The 12,687-nt window shown below is 42.6% G+C and overlaps 1 protein-coding gene across 2 annotated transcripts in view; it reads right to left on the bottom strand.

Annotated features, from left to right (window-relative positions):
* The window catches only part of usp43a (ubiquitin specific peptidase 43a), a 109,174-nt gene that overhangs the window by 15,255 nt on the left and 81,232 nt on the right, over positions 1-12,687 (bottom strand). The window contains exons 8-9 of one of the 2 annotated variants that reach the window (XM_036545619.1): positions 11,930-12,041; positions 505-611 (exon numbers count right to left, since the gene is read on the bottom strand). In XM_036545619.1, coding sequence (XP_036401512.1) covers positions 505-611; positions 11,930-12,041 — 219 coding nt within the window. The remainder of the gene's footprint in view (positions 1-504; positions 612-11,929; positions 12,042-12,687) is intronic. The other variant, XM_036545627.1, reaches the window with a different exon arrangement.

The following is a 12,687-nucleotide window of genomic DNA, read 5'->3' as shown; positions in this document are numbered from 1 at the left end:
CTATTATCGTTTGTCCTTAAAACGGATTTACAAATGAGGGCAAGTGTTACTTTTTTCAGAACAAACGCATTTTTGTTATTCATTGCAGCGATTGCTGAAGGCGCCAAACTGTGCTTGTGAATTAGAGAGAAAAAAAAAATTATCTTAGATTCTGAGTCAAATTTAAGGACATCGATTGAATCCAGGGGATAGTCTCTAAACAGGTCTACCTTCACAGCATCACATCGCAATATAATAACCTGCCAAGAGCGGAAAATAAAGATGCAAACCGTAAAAATTAGGGTGGGAAGTTTCTGCCTGGGCAGAACAAGGAGAGAAAAGGAAACAAATCAGCAACCAGAGGTATAGTAATAGGAGCCACTCACAACAAATTTCTTTCTGTCAGGCACCTACAGCATGCAGAGCTTCTATATAAAGGAACGCCTGCTGAGCTAAATCTGCAGAAGACAACCACCAACACGCTCTGAAATCTGAGTCAGGCTGATACGTGTGTGCGAGACTTACCTGTCTACTGCTGGGTGGTAGAGCGGCCGTCCGTCCTGAGGAGACAGGTAGCTGTAGGATGCAGACCCTCCCACCACACGGATCTTGAACAGCACGCCCACGTTCTGCTAGGCCACAGGAAAAAAAGAACATGTTAGATACACCATAAACGCACAGTGCCCTTCATATGAGAAGACTAAGACCGCAGGTTCAGGCAATGACTCTGCGGTACTTAAGAAGCCAAAGCCATCTTAGCTAGAGATATGCAGTTTGTCAATACACAGGGGGAAAAACACGATATGCTTCATTACCCCTTAGGTTTTTAGCCATTAGCCATCCATCCTAGCTGCCTTGCCATTGTTGCATTTAAAACAGAAATAAAAGTATTTCATAAAACAATATAATTTTAGAGCTGTGTTAATTCCAAGGATGTCTTGAGGAGGGACATAAAATGATGAATTAAAGGGTTATTTCAGGCCTAGAAAGACAAGAGCATAAATTATTAGGGAATGCAGAGGAGAATCACGTTCCTAATGGGCTGATTTTAAATACTGCCGCCAGAGAATAAAGCTGCAGCCAAGCATAAAAAGAAATAAATTAGGTAGTTAATAAGACCTTACCACCAAATGAAAAGGGCAAATTCTTTTGTTTGCAGAGTTTCACACATATTTGTGTTTTAACTTATCTCTGAAAGAGCCATTATCGACCAGGCCAACACAGCACTTCACACTAATTACAAATTACTCATCAAAGTGCTTTGGAACAATCTGAGTTTGCCTAAAGCACAACTGGAAGCTTAAATTATAAACTTAACTATTGACTTTGAAGAGTGAAGGTTTTGACTGAATTCTTACGTATAGCTTTGATGCTATGCAATAAAATACACGCATAACCGTTATCGTGCAGACCATGCACAATATTTCAATATTAAGACTTCTGTTAGCTTCATCCAGATGGATGAAACATAACTGACACCATTGCTGAATTTAGGGGATGATTCAGGCTTAGGGGTGCTGAGCATTTTTTGGCATCCCCCACTTACATTTTTTTTTGTAGTTTTGGGGATTCAGACTTAGCTTATGCACCTACGTGTCTCTTAAAATGCGTGGTAAGTTGCACTCTGTCAGTAAATGTAAACTGCCCTGGAAAACCACACCTCCATGCCTAGAGCCTGGTGGCGGATAGATTTTCTCACAAACATATTAATCCTCATTGCAGAACACAGCTGCAAGACATTTGCTTTAATCTTGAAAGCTGGCCAGACACTCCTGAGAAAATAAAACTGTTCAGGAATCAAGATGAGCCTTTTCAATACTTCTGCATAGAAAGGTACAACTTAAAATGTTAGTATCAAATATTTAAAAAGGAAAAACACTGCAGGGTGCTTATTTCAAAGTTGTTTTTGTTCTCACATTATTCACTGGGTAACGTTAGATCAATAATACAGCAAAGCAAACCTACCATAAGGATTACAATATTTGAAAATATTTTTGAATTCTTTATATGAAATGATCACTTTAAAATTAAATTTTGAGGAATTTTACGAAGGCATCTGTGCGCTGTGGCATTCTGCACAGAACTGGTCACAACACATGGAGACTGACAGTTAGAAGGTTGTTCCTGGTGTGAACTAGTTAGGCTATTATAAAGTACTGACTGGTCTGCTGATTAGTTTAGCAGGGAGTGTGTTTCTTAAAAGACTGGCACATGAAAAAAGTTGTTTTTTTTTCAGAGGCATGTCTAAATATAGCAAAGTCTCAGATATGACTGACCACACCTGATAACTGGAGACTGAACTGGCAGTGCAGGAGAGAACCAGGCAGGAAGCCAAAGAATGGAATGAAACAAGCTGGGTCAGCGGCCACACGAGTCCAGCAATTTCTCACACAGTATCTTCTCTGTGGACATTTAACAGAAATGTGACAGCCATAGCTGAGAAAGTTGACAGCCATTTTGCTCCTACACAGGTGCCCAGATCAATGAGGAAACACACAAAAGCTCAGAAGGCCCCACTGCCTGCTCTACATTCCTCTGGCCAGCACAAACATCACTAAGCCAAAAATTAGCCTCAATTACCACTGCATCCATTTGTTACTGTCTGGTGCTGTGTGTGACATGTTCCACAGTTTTTTTTTTATTATTTTATTGCATGCTCTATTTGTTCCATTTGAAATTAACAAGATAAGCTGATCTGAGAACTCATGGAGGTTCAGGTCATGAGCTCTACAGTATGAAGCAGTTCCCTTTAGTGCAAAATGCAGAGAGACAGACACCCGGCATGTGAAGACAGAATAAGGATAATTCCTAGATGGATCCCTATTCTGCAAGCCACTCATGCAGATGATTGTCACATTCCTAATTTTGGAGGGCTTTTGAGAGAGAGTTCAGCCAGTGACACCCCAGTGAAGCTGCATATAGTCCCATCAATCAGGTCTGTGCTGAAAGCTACTTGAAACATGAAACGCCACAGAAGGAAAGTTGCCTCTTCCCCGGTGCATGCCTTGGTCTTCTGTGATAGCTGTTTGAATTTCGGAGGAGTCCCATTGGGATTTAATGTGCAAGTCTGAGATGAAGCCACTCTTCGGAGAAGTAAGATTTCTGCTGCTTCTAATTAAATCTGTGCGGTTACATTGGCTAAATCCCAGACGAAACAAACAAACAAACAAATAAACGGATATTGAGGAAAAGAGCTGGAATTAGAGGAGCATTTTCAGTGTGTGGAAAATGAACAAAAATGTTATTTTACTGGAGCGACATTCTTCCAAAATGGATGTTCCACTCATCACCAGGTAAATGTAGAATATACAGAATATAATTCTCTATGGTATATAACTTTGCCATGATGGGGGACACTGGGAATAATTCACTTGAAAAGGGCATAGATCCTACAACACAGACTCAGCTCACCATTCATACCTTGTGATTATTTCCGAGGAGGCAAATACAGTGTAAAACGATGACCAATGCTGTATTTCAGAGAAAATAATCCAGTCTCAGGAATACACAGGGCTTATACGAAAAGGGATACCAAAAAACCCTTCCAATCTTTTCTCAAAGGACGAGCCACCTGGTGTGTCCTTGTCATGCGCCATAAAGTAAGGAGGGCTCTGGTGGGCTTCTGGCGTTCACACGAAGCCAACATCTGGCCCGGTGCCGCACACTGTATGCAAGCTGCCCTGAAGGGGGAAATCTTTGGCAGTCACACCAGGTCAGACCTGATGGTTGTTGTCAGAAGCCTGACGACACCCAGCAGTGGAGTCATTGCATAATGGCCTCCGCCATCTGTAACAGGCAGACCGTCATAGTTTGTTTAACGCCGAGGACCATGAATGCAGTCAGATGCGCTGCCACAAGACTGAAATTGCTGTTAGAGAGCAGAGCTGTCCACTAGGAGGAAAATATGGAAAGAATAAGGAAGAATACAAGAACAAACATATCTGTATAATAAGGTCTAAGGAGAGGGTGGAGATGATGGTGGTGAGCATGGAAGTCAGAGTCTGAGTGTAGGTAAGGCAGGTGCAAAGTCAAAGCACAGGATGTGGGGCAGACACAGGTGGCACAGGTTACAGAAGGATTAGCCACATGGAGCACAGACAGGAGGATGAAGACACAGGATGTGGGAACAGAACTGAGACAGGGGGATATTTACATTTACATTTATTCATTTAGCAGACGCTTTTATCCAAAGCGACTTACATAGGTTATAGTTCTTTACAATGTTATCCATTTATACAGCTGGATATTTTACTGAGGCAATTGTAGGTTAAGTACCTTGCCCAAGGGTACAGCAGCAGTGTCTCAGCGGGGATCGAACCGGCAACCTTTCGGTTACGAGTCCTGCTCCTTAACCACTATGCTACACTGCCGCCCATATATATATATTAGGGAGATGCTGCGGAAGAACTGTCACATCGTTCACAAGCCACAACCTGCAGCCCTGATACTGTGCAGACGGTGTTAACGCAGGAGAAGGCTACTGTTAAAGTAGCTGCTCAGAGTGAGGAGTCTGCCCACTTCCATGACAGCGGTTTCCCTGGACAGGTCAGTGACGGAATGACATCAGTATATATCCAGCTGTAAAAAATGGGTAACGTAAAATTGTAACCTATGCAAGTCACTTTGGATAAGAGTGTCTGCTAAATGACCATAATATAACATAATGTAATGTAATGTAATGTAAAGCATCAGAGCTCAGACAATGAGCAGGCAGCTGTCAGAACAGCTTTTGGCATGGCCACTCAGCCACTATGAGAGGTCTCTGGCTACTGCATTTAGCTGGAGACCACAGCTGTGGTGTCTAATGTGATCCCTCCCCTCTCCATGGAAAGCCTTAATGAAGGGATTGATATGCAGAGTTAACTGAGAAAGATAGGATGATATGAACAAACACTAGGAGTGCGAGGTGTGGGCATCATACCAGTTTCTCTGACCTTGCTACCCTCTCTGCTCCCCTGACCCTGCCCTGAAACCAGCCTGGGTTTGCATCAGCTATGATTAACCCACAATGGCAATGCACTTCTTACGTGCAGTAAACTATAATGGAACAACATTGTTGTTCTCTTGGATATCTGTAATAACGTCATGCACCCAGACGGATGAAGCCTTCGACCACATCACCTTATGAATTCTGGATGATTTTACTGCAGGCAGCTGTGTTTCTACCAGAACAATCCAGGTTAAATACTGTGCTCACAGGCACCCCGGCAGCATTCCAAACCATGAGTCATAACCACCTCTCCACACTGCTAGCTATTATATTCATATATTGTACAACATGCACTACAGATTTATAGATAATTTAGTCCACACACACACACACACACACACACACACACACACACACACACACACACACACACATCAGTGCTTCCTACCCCCTGTACATTGGTGTGGTTCTGTTTGATGTTACTAACAGTTACCTCAGTAAATGTTTCCAAACATGCATCAGGATAGTGAAGAAGCTAATGTCACCTACGTGTGTGGTGATTTCAGCAGCTGATGTATACAAATGTGGCTTCAGTTTATATTTAACAACCCCACAGACAGTGCTATATTGGTTGCTATGGCAATGCCAGCTTATGAGAGCTGCTCAGTTCACATGGGAGACAAAGTCCAGTCAGATCAGAATGTGTGGTATTTAACAGCTAGCTAACCAATGTTATGTCATTTTCCCACTCAGCTATTTTTTGGTTCATATTTTGGACTATGACAAGAGAAAGCAGCGAAGTGTCACTGGATAATATCGCTCACCATACATCTCCTATGGTTTTATTTCTGCTGAGGGTAAAAGTCCACTCAACCACTGTGTCTGCTCTGTCAAACCACTCCAACAATGGTATGAAAAAACATTAAACATGTTTAGGCATGTTAAACAATACTGAAGGAAAAGTCCTTGGGTAAGAGTGAAATCACGATTAAAACTTTGCTTAAAGGCAACCCTGGTGTGACAGGCAAGTCTGCCAAGCAGACACAATGGACTCATTGAGAATCCAGTGAGCACACAAAAGTTAAAATATTTTTACCAAATGTGTGAGCAGTCGGTTACTATACATGTGCAATATGTTAACCATAAGAAAACATATTTATATAGACCAGGGAGAAAATGGTTAAATATAAAGAAGTTAAATATACTTTTACATTTACATTTTACTGTCAGAACACTACAGGGTTTCACCAGAAGACATTTCAGCCCTTCAACTATAATATGCTTCTTGACAGTATATATCCATATATACCGTGTAGATCTGTATTGTACTTACCCATACATCTATACATATATTTATCTATAGCTATACAGATGTTTATCTATATCTACTAATCTAAACAAACCATTTTTCTGTGTATAGATCAAATGCATTGGACACATGATTAAAAGTTTTCTGGGAAGGTTTTGTGGGAATAACCACAGGAAAGAAAGAAAGACAGTCAAAACCAGAGAGACATGGGAGACACGCTTACAGAACAACTGATAAAGAGAGTACATCTGTAAGGGGTTGATTTTTTTTGTTGTGTGCTTTGGTGGTCCTCAAAGGATATCAAGCAGCAGGCCGCCAGTCCCTGGTATGAAAAAAAGGTTGAGAACCACTGCAATGCATGATCCCTCCATCTGGGAAGCAAAGCTGGTAGAGCTGTACCGTTGTAATGAGCTGGAGCGGTCGGAGCAGACAGCTTGTTATGAAGATGCATCGCTTTCTCATTAGCGGCAAACCTTGTGCATTCTGTTGCTTTGCCGGCTACTGTTGGACGTCATTAGAATCGACAGCCTGGCGAAATTAAAATGTGCCTTGTCCTTGTTTTCGGTTATTAACATGAAAATAATAGCATCCATCCTGGTATTACAGCGCTGCCTGAGACACTCGCCTGGCATTTCAATTGGACCAGCGGCGGAGGAGCCGGGGACAAGATATGAGAGGGTTCCCGCGAAGCATCGGGCCCAGAACCTCGCCATGTGCTCCTCTCTTCCCTCTCCGACAGCAGTAATTCTATTAACCTTCTTTACAGCAACATCCACAAAAAAAAGCAACCTAACAAAAGGGTCCCGCCAACCACCTCGGGCCAGATGTTACGATATATGAAGGGCTTTGACGGGGATCGTCTCTAATTACATTTCCTCTAAAAATAAATTACACTCTCTCCCGGTGTCTCTCGGGGGGCTCCAGGCAATCTTATCCGCCCCCCCCCCGCTCTCTCCCCGTATCCACGGGCTGGGCGAGCCGGCGTTTCAGAGTCTCGGCTGAGATCGGGGCCCAACACCTGTGCCGTGTCCGTGAGATGCCCACAGGGGGTGCAGCGGTAACACCGTGCCATGATGTTCATTTACAAAGGGAAAATAAACAAGGGAGAGAGAGGGAGTGGCGTGAAACAAGGCCGCATGTATTACACTGATACCAAGAGGAACAGCATAACTCAATGCCAGAGTAAACTAAAGTATCAGTCCAAGTATTTTGGATTCTGTGTTCTAGTCCTAGTGATGTATCCTGGCATACTTGGCTTCCGTTGCCTAGTCAGATTGTGGTATGGCTTGAATGTCGTTATGCTCACGCTCACTGGTCTGGGAGTGTTGTCAGACTGGTCTGACACTGTTGCTCATTTAACTTGAATGGATACATTTATGTTCTATTATGCTGGAAGTCACTCTGGATAAGAGCATCTGCTAAATGCATGTAATGTAATGTAATGTAATATAATGTAAGAAAAGACTTGCATTTAACCGCACAGTCAAGCTGGCTGTACTGGAGTGTATGGGACGGATTGTCAGCACTCCTACAAAGACTGTTCCCAGGTGTGTTTCAGCATGTCCTTCCCTAACTTTACTCTTTACTAAAGCGCGGGCATTTAAGGATCAGTGCTACTGTGAATGCTATGATCTATAATCCATAATAGCAAAAGCCCAGAGCTACTGTTGAGGGGTTGTAGCTGAGATAAAGACTACAGTGTGTTTATATGCACATGGTATTCTGGGTAATCGTCCTTACTCTGGTTATGGTTATACACTGAACAAGTCAGAAGTGCCATGAAACACTAATATTCCTGTATACAATGTAATCAGAGTATCTTGAAAAAGCCCAGGTGAAGCACAGGTGTGAATTGTCCAGGTGATTATCTTATTTGGAAGAACAGCTAAGAAGCAGCTCCCTTTTACATCATCTTTTTTGTTTTCTCATCATTATCAAAACAGCTTGTTGTGATCACTTGTCCCCTCATTGAAAACTTTTGTGCATGTATACACAAAAAGCCATGCTCTGGCAACTGCCCTGCCTGTGGCTTATCAGTGCCTGCCTTTCCACTGGTCTGTGAGTTGTGAGTGTTTGCTCAAGATGAGGCCTTGTTAAACAGTGCAGTGTCAGAGCATGTCAGAGAGCAGCTACCCAGGCTCCTCTGCACTCAGGTGGGTAGTCGAGCATGGAGCCTGGAGTCGCATCAACACTAGCGCGGACTCAACCTTAATCACCAGCGAATCCAGCACTAGCACACGCACACCCACAACATGCGTGCAACCAGGAACGACCCCTCCCCCTTCCATCACATGACCTTAAGCACGGTCCCCCCTCTTGTTCTGCTGTGTCAATGTTCTCTGATTGGATGCACTGTCAGGAAATGCAGAGTGGGAAGAGGCAGTCCATTCCATATCCCTTCGGTTCACTCTACCTGAAGATAATCACCCCAGCGAACGATGCCGGGACTCTTATCACCCCGCTGGCAGCTACATTATGCATTGTGTCCCTTTGTCCCTATATCGGGCTGCTGGAAATTCGCTGCTGTCAATTACAGAATGCACACCGCTCCCCTGGTCCTTCCAGTTAATTGAATGTGTACAAATTTCAATTAAGGACAATTTGATTTGCATTTCAAACAGGTTTCTTTTTCCTCCGGTACATCTGAAATTATTCTAACAATATGAGTTACAAACACACACAGACACATATGCAAACATGGGCATGTGTGTGCACGCACACACACACACACACACACACGCACACACACACACACACACACACACACACACACACACACACACATATGTGCACACAAACAGTACCAGTCAAAAGTTTGGACACACCTGATTAACATAATAGGAAACATGCATTCAAAGATATTTTGATCTAAAGACTTAAGCTGAAATGCTTCAAATTTGTTTCTTAGGTGAATATAAATAGTGAAGTTGATGCCTATGTATGAATTTCTTTCCAAAAAATAATATATAATATTTTTGGCTGCTTTGAAGAATGTTAAAAAATATAAGATAGTTTTGATTTGTTTAACACTTTTTTGGTCACTGCATAATCCAAATTGTGTTATTTGATAGTTCTGATGACTTTACTGTTATTATAAAATGTGGAAAATAGTAAAAAATAAAGAATAAAAGTTGTGTCCAAACTTCTGACTGGTACTGTACATGCACACAAACACGTACATATACACAAACACACTGTGCGTTTTCCATTTCCAGGTGGCCGGTCATTCCAGGATAAGACAGCCCTGTGTACAGAGGTTACGACCCTTGTGGGCGCTGCTGTACTGATCAGGGCCTTGCTTTAAGAATCACTCAACTCCCGTCAACCTCCATACAACATATTTTCCTGAGTGTGTTCATTTCTGCTTACTGTGTTCATATCAAGGAGAACAGAGGGAATAAACATCATTTCCCAAATGTATGGCAGTAATACCCAGATGTCTGCTTTCACTCATAACACCAAATTTAAATGCTTACAACGGTACGATAAATCTCACAAAGAAGGTCTTACAGGAACTGTTTGTTGGCTTTTGTGAGGGGTAATCATTTTAGCTACTCTTTTATATGGATAAGCACAAAACGCAATAATCCCTCAGACACAGTATGAAGTAGAAAAATTTATGCCTGTGTTCCTTAATGAAAATGCTCAGTGGATAATAGATTGCTCGCACATATCGTTATTGCACACACCGGATTCTCATTGTTGAGTATTACTTAGCTCTGCAAGGTGTCTGCTGTATTAATTCTGTCTATTTAGAGATGGAGCCTAATGTGCTGTCAGCCATAGATTTTGCTTCCGCTAAAATGCACTTTTATCAGTTCTGTGTTCCTCTAATCAAACCATTTCACTCTGAGCGCATCTGATAAATTACTGTGCTCCAATTCAGAGCTGAATCAAGGAGGTATCTATCCTTTATGTTTTTTAATTACATTGTGTCGCAAGTGTCATATTATCATCAGGACTGTAATGTGCTGTTTGCTTCAATAATGTGCCCTCTGTTAATTAAAATGTAAAACAGATATATTTCAGTCATAGCCATTTCATATCCACAGAATGGGAATTGGGATACGTGCTCATCATTTTTGTGAAACTGTGACATTTTCCTCAGCTACAACAACGGCGAACTTCTCATGAGTACAATGGATGGACTACTGGATTTCAACTGTGTGCCGCACCAGGAGCTTGCTAACTTGTCCCTGTTGGCAAATGCAAAAGCAAAGAGGTAACAGCACAAAATATACCCTCCAATGTGTGTTTTACCTCAATATGTGAAAGAACCAGGCAGTGTCTCACTGTCTTCTGTAGAGCCGCGGTTGATCTGGGCTGTCCCTGCTTTCATGCAGAATCAAACCACACAGTAACTGCATTGGTGTCACTTGTTATCACTGTGATGGCTATCATGTCAGTTTGTATCTTTGGCATTTACTGTTTCTTGTTTGCTTGGTAATGACTGTGGAATCGTTCTTCTTTAACATGCTCCCCTTACAGTTGATTTTCTGAAAAGTTCATTGCTAAAGGCAGCAAACCCTTAAAATCTTATGTACTGATTGATTTGCATAAAGCAACTGATTTATGTCATTAAACTGTGATCAACATCTCACGTCAGCCAGAGATCAAACATGTCACTAGTTTCAGTTTTGAGAATACATTTCCCTACTCTGGTTCCCAGATTATTAAACTAGACGGAGTCTAGTTTAATAATCTATACTTAAATTAAAAGTGTCAAATGTCAAAAAGTGTCAAATGGGTTAGCCAGGGCTGGGGGAAGGACTAGAAAAATCTTAGGAAAATAATAATGAAAAGGTTGTCACTCCTGTCTCCCCTACAGGGTCTATTTGTCTCCCTTCACTGTGCTCTCTGTGCTCAGTGAACCCCATCACAAGCTGATTGATCTGTCCTCTTTTTCTCCCCCTGCCATAACCATTCATGATCCCAGAGCCTGAACATTCCTCTCCGGTCCGCACTCAACATTTTAAATGAACCCGAGACAGCGGGAAACCCAAGCGGCAGCCACAGTTCACAGAGAGCAAATTATAATACCCTTTTGCCACTTGATTGCGGTTCAGTGTAGCATGCAATTAATCAGGGTGTACAGAAACTGGGAGTGTGGTGCTGTTAAGGTAAATAATTGATTTGTCTGAGGGAATACACAGTTGGTTGCATTTAAACAGAGTTCTTTGGCTGTTTCATTAGGATAAAAGTACGCTGAAGAAAAGATGACAGCGAAGATGATGTTAACATTAAATAGCTGGTTTCTTGTAAACAGACACAATGACCCAGTTTCAGACTGCTCGGTTTGTATACTGTGGACATGGTCTGCTGAAAGAAGCTTAGAGGTGGAGTGAGGAGACGAGGGAGCTGGACTGAGAAGGCCTGAAATGGCACAGTACTCACTCGCCCCCACCATCATCCTTTCATCAGTTCAGCCCTGATAGATGAGCCTCCAGGCATTTCATCTTAATGGTCAGTGCTGGGGAGAATGTCTGTGTATGTGTGTGTGTGAGTGTTTGTGTGTATCTGTGCGTGTGTACAAGTGTCTGCGTGTGAGAGCTTGAGTGTGTGTCTGTGTGTGTGCTTGTGCCAGTGTGTGCGAGTGTGTACGCGTCTGTGTGTGCCCCTGCGTATGTGTGTGTATGTACGTCTGTGTGTGAGGGCTTGTGTGTGTACCTGTGTGTGTGTGCACGCGTGTGTGGTTTCACTCAGAGGCCTACCTGTGTCTGCGCTCCACTGATCATCAGGTAGTAGAGTTTGCTGAGGATGCTCTGCTGGAGCTGCTCCCAGGAGAGGGTCCTGTCCTCACGCATAAGGAAAGGGGGTCCGAACCTGGGGGAGAAGGGGGGGGACAGGGGGGCCATGAGGAAAGCTGAGGGGAAAGGTCTTGTGCTCTTGCGCAGAAGGCATGAATGGCAAAAGAGAAATGAGATGGAAAAAGGACATATCTCATAGCTCCGATGTCAAGCACTGCATGGTGTCAGTGTGACAGCAGAAGCTATGGCTTGTAATCAGCAGGTTGCAGGTTTGTGCTCCCAGTGGGACGTTACCATTACGCCCTTGAGCAAGGTCCCTCTAGATGGGCCCCGCCCACATCCATCCACACCCCGCACCCAACCCACCCAATCACATTCATATCATTACCCTCATTACAGTATACTCTTTCAGGAGTATCTCAATTCAAGTACAAGCTTTGTTGGTATTTATTTTCTCTGTATTGTATTTGTCTTTTTCGTGTGTATTAAGGGTAAGGTCTAGCCTGTAATTTAAATGAAAAACAAAACTTAATAATGACACAGATCAACTGTACAGCATTGCAAGAAGCAATAATTCATAAAGGCAACAGCATTAAAAACTAACAAACTGACTCAAGCTTTTAAAACTTTTTTTTTTTTGCTTCAGTGCTTCAGCTGCTGAATGAATTTCAGTGTGGCTGGGAACCCGAAATCAAGCTAATCAAGAAAACATAGACATATGC

This window comes from Megalops cyprinoides, chromosome 1 (assembly GCF_013368585.1).
Source record: "Megalops cyprinoides isolate fMegCyp1 chromosome 1, fMegCyp1.pri, whole genome shotgun sequence".
Lineage (NCBI taxonomy): Eukaryota > Metazoa > Chordata > Actinopteri > Elopiformes > Megalopidae > Megalops > Megalops cyprinoides.
Note: the sequence above shows the minus strand (reverse complement) of the source record. Positions and strands in the feature narration are given on the sequence as shown.